Raw genomic sequence first — 7,076 nt, forward strand, 5'->3', positions numbered from 1 at the left:
GAAAAAAAAAAAAAAAAAATTATATATATATATATATATATATATATATATATATATAAAATTTGGGACAACGACTAACCCCTTTAAGAAATGTGCAAACTCCTCACTGCTGAGCGCCACTTCTGTCTTAATTTTTGCCATAAATGATGATGATGAATTTGTCACGTGTGCTTCCCTACACATAGTCCAGGTGAAGCGATGGCCGGGGGACCACCACGGTGCAGGAAGACTACTGTACACAAGATGAGGTGCAAACAACAAAGGGTAGATTTATTGGAAGGCAAGGAAAGAAGTGGATGAGGGAGATGCAAACAGGGGGTATAAAATGGCAAAAGACAATTTACAAGAGTAATAAACTTTATCTTTTCCGTAAAACAGCACGGTGCTCCAGCTATAACAGACTCAAAATATATCTAACAAGCAAATGTAAACAATAAAGTGATGATGCTACTCTACGTATAACCTCCCTGGCCTTTTCTAAGCAGGCCACACGGCTTCCGTGTACTGACTACTGAAGCCTACACTAGGCCCTAACAGGTGCACCAAACTCACGGTGATGTTGGAGAATCAGGTCCAGTCCCAGGGGGCCCCCAGCAGTCCAATACGTTGGTGCGCACAGCTTTCTGTCAGCTCTGTGAAACGTGGTCTTCTTGCTTCTGAATCCTAGGGATGCTCCCGGAAACTGTAAATCCCTTTCTCTGTATCTTCGTGGCTCTCTTGCAGCTATATCAGGACACAGTTTTTCTCTCTTTCAGATATCAGCACAAAAAGTCCTCTCTGCAGCAGCCTCAGCTCACACACCTGCACTCTGCAGAGTAGTTCATTACAACTATTATTGCAAGTGAGAAGCAGAACATTCCATCACACCAGACAAGGGGGTGCAGCCTCTTAAAGTGACAGCGTGTTCCTTACTGTCCATAACAGCACCACCCTCTTACACAGGCTCTGGACAACTTTTAAAAAAAAAAAATCAGAGTTGCCCAGGACTGCTGTTAAAATGCCAAAAGTTGCATGTGTTAACGTTCCATAACACAAAAGACGAATGCGGAAATACATTTTTAGTTTGCTGGACCAGATCTTTGGCAAAAACTGCTTGATGAATGTACACTTCTATTTCCACTATATAAGAATCATTCGATCAAGGTTACTGATGAGCCGAGTGTCAGGATGGAGTCACACATAGCGCATGTGTAGCCCACGACCGAGATGTGTCTGCCAATAATCTGCTTATACTTTTCAGCTGCTTTATTAGAAATAGATATTGTCTTGCACATTATTAATGGATGCACATTTTCTACACAATCATTCAGCCAGTCAACAATAGTCATGCCCTCTGCAATTTTTAATGATGTAGCTTGTGGCTTCTTAGCAGACGCACGCTTCCCAATGTGAATGGAGGCCTCCGTTTTATAAGTTTGACAAGATTACCGCATTTAATAGATCGACACAAGTTTTGCTGAAGACAGTGGCAATTACTGACCAGAATATCATCAGCATGGATGTTTTATCTCCACGAATAACCAAATTATAAATGGGAACTTTGGTTTCAATGTCCAACACTAAAACTCTGTACAGGCCCCAACTCATCAGGATTTCGCTAGTATTCTGGAGTAAAACTCGTAATTTTGCTAAACATTTGCTCATCTTTCAGTTGCTCCAAAGTGGTGAAACTTTTCGCGTTCTTGTCCCTGTTGTCCCAACTTTTTGAAAAAGTTAATGGAGCTTTGTGGAAGGGCGTTTGGCATAAATTATGACAAAATGTAGTATAGACTAAACGGAGTATATTTCTTGTGGTGGTATGCAGCAACTAAAATATGCACCAAATTCATTAAATCTGCTTTAAAAAAAAAAAAAATATGCACAAATAGAGGCTTTCGTTCCCTTCTCCCAAAAACAGCGCCTCACTTGTCCTCAGGCAGAGTTGGGTATTGTCTAGTGAATTTTAGACATGACCGAATAATGATTTTGTTCCATGAAAAATAAATAAGGTAAAATGTTTTATTTCTTTCTTGTCTGATACAAACCTTTAAGTTTATTGTACATAGTGAAGCAAATAAACGTTTCTGAGCAAATGTAGCCCTAAAAAAAAAAAAAAAAAAAAAACACACAAAGAAAGGACCAAGATGCAGAATGACAAAGCACCAACTTCAGCTGGCTGTACACCATAGAGTTCAGGCCGGCATTTAACAATATGGAACTTGATAAAGAACAAAACAAAAATAAAAGTACATAAAAACCCACAAAGGCTTAAGCACAAATACATTTTTAATTTACGACATCTTTTCCATCATCGCCCGGCACGCTAATAGTACAGATTTCTTGTAGTTCTGGGCAGCCTGCAGACATCTTCTAGCAATCTCCTGCCGCAGATACAGACATTTCCCACAACGCTTATAACTTTTACCAAATTTGTGGTAGTTTTCAAGAAAAAAAAAAAAAGTAAAAAATGATAAAATAAAAATGTGACCAAATGCATCAAAAAGTGTGATGAACACGGAGACAGCTTGGCTTGGCAAATTATAAGGTGACTGAGAAGAGAAAAAAAATAAAAAATACCGTAAGCAGTTCCTATAGTGTGCCAAAGTTTTGGCACCATCGCCACAAAATCGCCCAACATAAAAGTTAATGCTTCCTATTTTACAGTCCGATTTGCCTCATGCAAGGACTGACCACATCAGTAGGACGGACCCCCATCCTACATTATAGAACATTTTCCTTTCAGCTTATCCTTTTTCTGCTGTCTGGACTTCTTTCCAGCCACCTGAAGACTCACAGTTCTCCTCTTCTCCAAATTTAAAAGTTCTTGGAACAATTCCTGTACGTTGTAGTTGAGTTTGGCGGAGGTCTCCATGAAGGAACACTTCCACTTGTTGGCCAAGCTTTCCCCTTCAGAATTCTGGACTTCTCTTAGAGACTCATCGCTCTTATTGCCAACCAACATGATGGGAATATGGTGTGTGTCTCCTTTGATCTGACAGATTTGGTCATAAATTGGCTTTAGTTCTTCCACCGACTGTTTGCTGGTGACGGAGTAGACCAAGATGAAAGCATGACCCTTGGAGATGGACAACCTCTGCATGGCGGGGAACTGGTGGCTTCCTGTGGTGTCGGTGATCTGTAGAGTGCAGATGTTCTTGTCGCAGCTGATGACCTGTCTGTAGGTATCTTCTATGGTGGGAATATAGGTTTCTCGAAAAGTTCCTCGTACAAAGCGAAGGACCAGGGAACTCTTTCCAACTCCTGCCGCCCCGAATACGACCACCCGGTAATCGTTGCTTTGCTCGGGCATCTTGGCTGGAAAGATGCAGAAAGTTTCAGGTAGAAATGCTGAGACTGGCTACAGTTACATGCCGAAACAACATGGACACCTGTTGAGGAAGATTGAAAAAGGTTAAAAAAAAAGGTTTCTGCAAAAAACAGAATATGACGCAAATCTAGAGAATCAGAACATCAGATGCGCAGAACGCCTGCTGCTACTTGTCACATCCCCGGCTGATTGCACAATCCCAAGTGCCTGGAAGTGCATGAGTCAGGATGCGACAGGACCAAATGATCAGCTAATTACATCTTTGGATCTAATCCCTTGATGTAAATCCCGGCTGCACCGCACTAGGGTGGACACGCTAGACGGAGAACAGGGACCTTACCTTGCAGGAGCGCCGTGCCGTCTCCCAGCCTTCCTGCGGTCTGGAGGAGGTTTGATTACTACAGCCCTCACAGCCGGATGAAGGCAGGAGCTCCCTCCCTTTTCCATATATATTGTTTTAATATTGGTTTTGAATGGCACGAGCAATATTAGATGAGTGGTGCCATCTAGTGGACGCAGACATCCTGCTCTACATATTCCCACTCACAGCGGATGAAGAATATTGCTGCAAGAATGGAGGATCGGATGTGACGATTAACCATTTTGTATAATATAGTTTTATTTTCAATCAGTCCAGATTTGACCACAGAAACAAAAAATATCCGACTTGTGTTATGTTTCATCTTGCCGCCCCAAAAGAAGTCACATTGTGGTTATGGCTCAGTCTGTACATAGCCCCGCAACTACTTCACATTCTACACACCAGACCTTTGAGCATCAATCACTAACCTTGAAAAAGCGGTCACTCATCCACTGGAGAGGCTATATATTTTTTTTTCTCTGGAAGTCCCATTACTGAAACCCCACTGATCATCAGAAAAGAGGACCCAAAGTCCATGTTGTGACTAGAGCTTTAGTGAGCATGTGCGACCTCTGTTCTATTGGAATGGCGGTCGCACATGCTCACTAACGCTCTATTCACACAGGGTACTCTTGAGATCGATGGGGTCTAAGCAGCAATCATGTATTTATCATCTATGGATGGATTGGATAAAAATAAAAAAATAATAATAATTATGCAATAACCTTTAAGAACGAAGCCAGGTTTGATCTTAAAGGGAACCTGTCACCCCGTTTTTTCAATATGAGCTAAAAATAGCATTCAATAGGGCCTGAGCTGTGCTTTACAATAGTGTCTTTATTGTCCCGTTTCCCCACCTTTGCTGCCAAAATACCTTAGTAAAGTCGCCGTTTTCGCCTGTCAATCACGCTGGTCCGGTCAAATGGGCGTTGTGAAATCACTGTTTCCCCCCACGCTCCTCGGCGTGTCTGACATAACGCGATCTGTGAATAGCACAGATCGTGCTTTTTTTTTTGCAGTTGCGCAGTGTATTCCGTTCTTGCGCATGCGCAGTATGTATTGGGCAAAGCATACAATACATCATTGCGCATGCGCCGTTTTTCTACCTTTTTTTTTTGCCCACAGTTGGGCAAAGCATAAAGCGCAGGCACGAGAGCAGAATGCACTGCGCAGGCGCAAAACACTACGCCAACGCCGGGAAGGAATTTTGTTAGGGACAAGCAAGAGGTGGGGGAGAAACAGCGATTTCACAACGCCCATTTGACCGGACCAGCGTGATTGACAGGCGAAAACGACGACTTTACTAAGGTATTTTGGCAGCAAAGGTGGGGATTCAGGGGAAAATAAAGACAGTATTGTAAAGCACAGCTCAGGCCCTATTTAACGCTATTTTTAGCTCATATTGAAAAAACGGGGTGACAGGTTCCCTTTAAGGACCACATGAATTTTTCCTCATATTATTGTAGCAGCTATAACTTCCAAGAATATACCCAGTTTACCTGACTTTTAGGCTATGTGCACACGTTCAGGATTTCTCGCAGAAAATTCCTGAGAAAAACCGGACATTTTCTGCATGAAATCCGCATGCGTTTTTGCCGCCTTTTTTTTCCGGACACTTCTCAATGCATTTAGTAGTGGGAAATCCACAAAAAACCCGCAAAATTAATGAAGATGTTGCGGTTTTTACATGTGCACAAAACATGCAGAATTCATTCTAAATGATAGGATGCTTATTGTATGCATTTTTTTGCGGTTTTATAGCGTTTTTATCGAAAAAAAAACACGAAAAAAAACACAAGGCATGCACACGGCCTTAGGGCAAGTTCACACAGGGCGTTTTTGCTGCTTTATTTTTCTGCAGCAAAACCTGATCATCTTGGCAGGAAAGAAGCTGCGTCAAAAACGCAAGTTTAGGTGCGTTTTTTTTCTCTTTGTCCAGGCTAATGTCCTTAGATTTTCAGCAGCAAAAACGCAGCAAATAATGATACCTGCGTTTTTTTCTTTTCAACACCCATTCAAGTCAATGGGTGAAAAAACACAGCAAAAACGCCGATTGTAGTGACATGCTCTATGTCAAAAAAACGCAGCAAAGCACAAAATACTGATCAAACAAAAAACCAATGTGTGTGCATGAGATCTGAAGTCTCATAGGCTTTGCTGGGACTGTACAAAATTGTGAAAATTAGCATAAAAAAAATACGCAGCAAAAACTTCCTGTGTGACCTTACCCCAACATTTATGTTAGTTGGACACAAAATCGACAAGACATTCACTAGGGCATTTATTTTTCCCCAGCTTGTAGATCTCCAGCTTTTGCAAAACTACAACTCCCATCATGGAAGATACAGTTTTTCTAACAGCTGGGGAGGCACAGGATGGAGGAACATTAGGCTACATTCCCACAGTGAGTTTTTGATGTTGTAGATTTTCTGCACCTCTTAAGTAAAATAAGTTACTGCCGTTTTTTTCAAATTGTTGCAGCATAAATAAAATAAAAAAAACACACAACTCTCCAAAAATTCATCTTGGGAATGTAGCCTTACCTTTCTTAGATTCCAAGCTGACACTATAAAACCGTCAGACCTGCTGATCGAAAGCTGGCAGTGAGATAACAAAGGAAGCCCCCACCCTCCATGTATTGTCCAACCTTGATCACGATGTAGCCCAGGGGTGTCAAACTGCATTCCTCAAGGGCTGCAAACAGGTCATGTTTTCAGGATTTCCTTGTACTGCACAGGTGATGATTACAGCACCTTGTGCAAAGCTAAGGAAATCTTGAAAACAAGCATGGTTTGCGGCCCTCGAGGAATGCAGTTTGACACCCCTGATGTAGCCCTTAAAGGGAACCTGTCACCCCGTTTTTTCAGTAGGAGATAAAAATACCGTCAAATAGGGCCTGAGCTGTGCTTTACAATAGGGTATTTTTTGTCCCCTGATTCCCTACCTATGCTGCCGAAATACCTTACAAAAGTGGCCTTTTTTGCCTGTCAATCAGGCTGGTCGGGTCAGATGGGCGTGGTCACAGCGCTGTTTCTCCCCCACATCTTGCTTATGTTCCCGTTGGTGGCGTAGTGCTTATCGCATGCGCAAGTGCCGAATGCACTACGCAGCTGTAGAAAAAGAGCGCGCTCGCCGCTATTCAGCGGTTTCTCGGTGGGCGCGGCCATCTTCCTGAGGCCGCGCGTGCGCAGATGGAGTCTCCTGCTTCCTGGGGCTTCAGGAAAATGGCCGCGGGATGCCGCGCGTGCGCAGATGGACATCGCGGCGGCCATTTTCTTGAAGCCGAGTTCGAATCTGTTCGAATCATAATGCATAACACAGTGCGGGGCGGTGATTTCAAAGGTGGCTGGCCGCAATGCCCGCGCAGTCTGCAAGCCTGGCTGGGACGTCAGACGGCCAAAGCTTACT

The 7,076-nt window shown here is 42.9% G+C and overlaps 1 protein-coding gene across 1 annotated transcript; it reads right to left on the bottom strand.

Annotated features, from left to right (window-relative positions):
* Window positions 1-244: 244 nt before the first annotated feature.
* On the bottom strand, window positions 245-3,712 carry DIRAS3 (DIRAS family GTPase 3). Its single transcript, XM_069738238.1, has 2 exons — window positions 3,648-3,712; window positions 245-3,368 (listed from the first exon to the last, which is right to left on the bottom strand). The coding sequence occupies exon 2, from the start codon at window positions 3,287-3,289 to the stop codon at window positions 2,696-2,698; it is 594 nt and encodes a 197-aa protein (XP_069594339.1). The 5' UTR covers window positions 3,290-3,368; window positions 3,648-3,712; the 3' UTR covers window positions 245-2,695.
* Window positions 3,713-7,076: the final 3,364 nt, after the last annotated feature.

This window comes from Ranitomeya imitator, chromosome 8 (assembly GCF_032444005.1).
Source record: "Ranitomeya imitator isolate aRanImi1 chromosome 8, aRanImi1.pri, whole genome shotgun sequence".
Classification (NCBI taxonomy): Eukaryota; Metazoa; Chordata; class Amphibia; order Anura; family Dendrobatidae; genus Ranitomeya; species Ranitomeya imitator.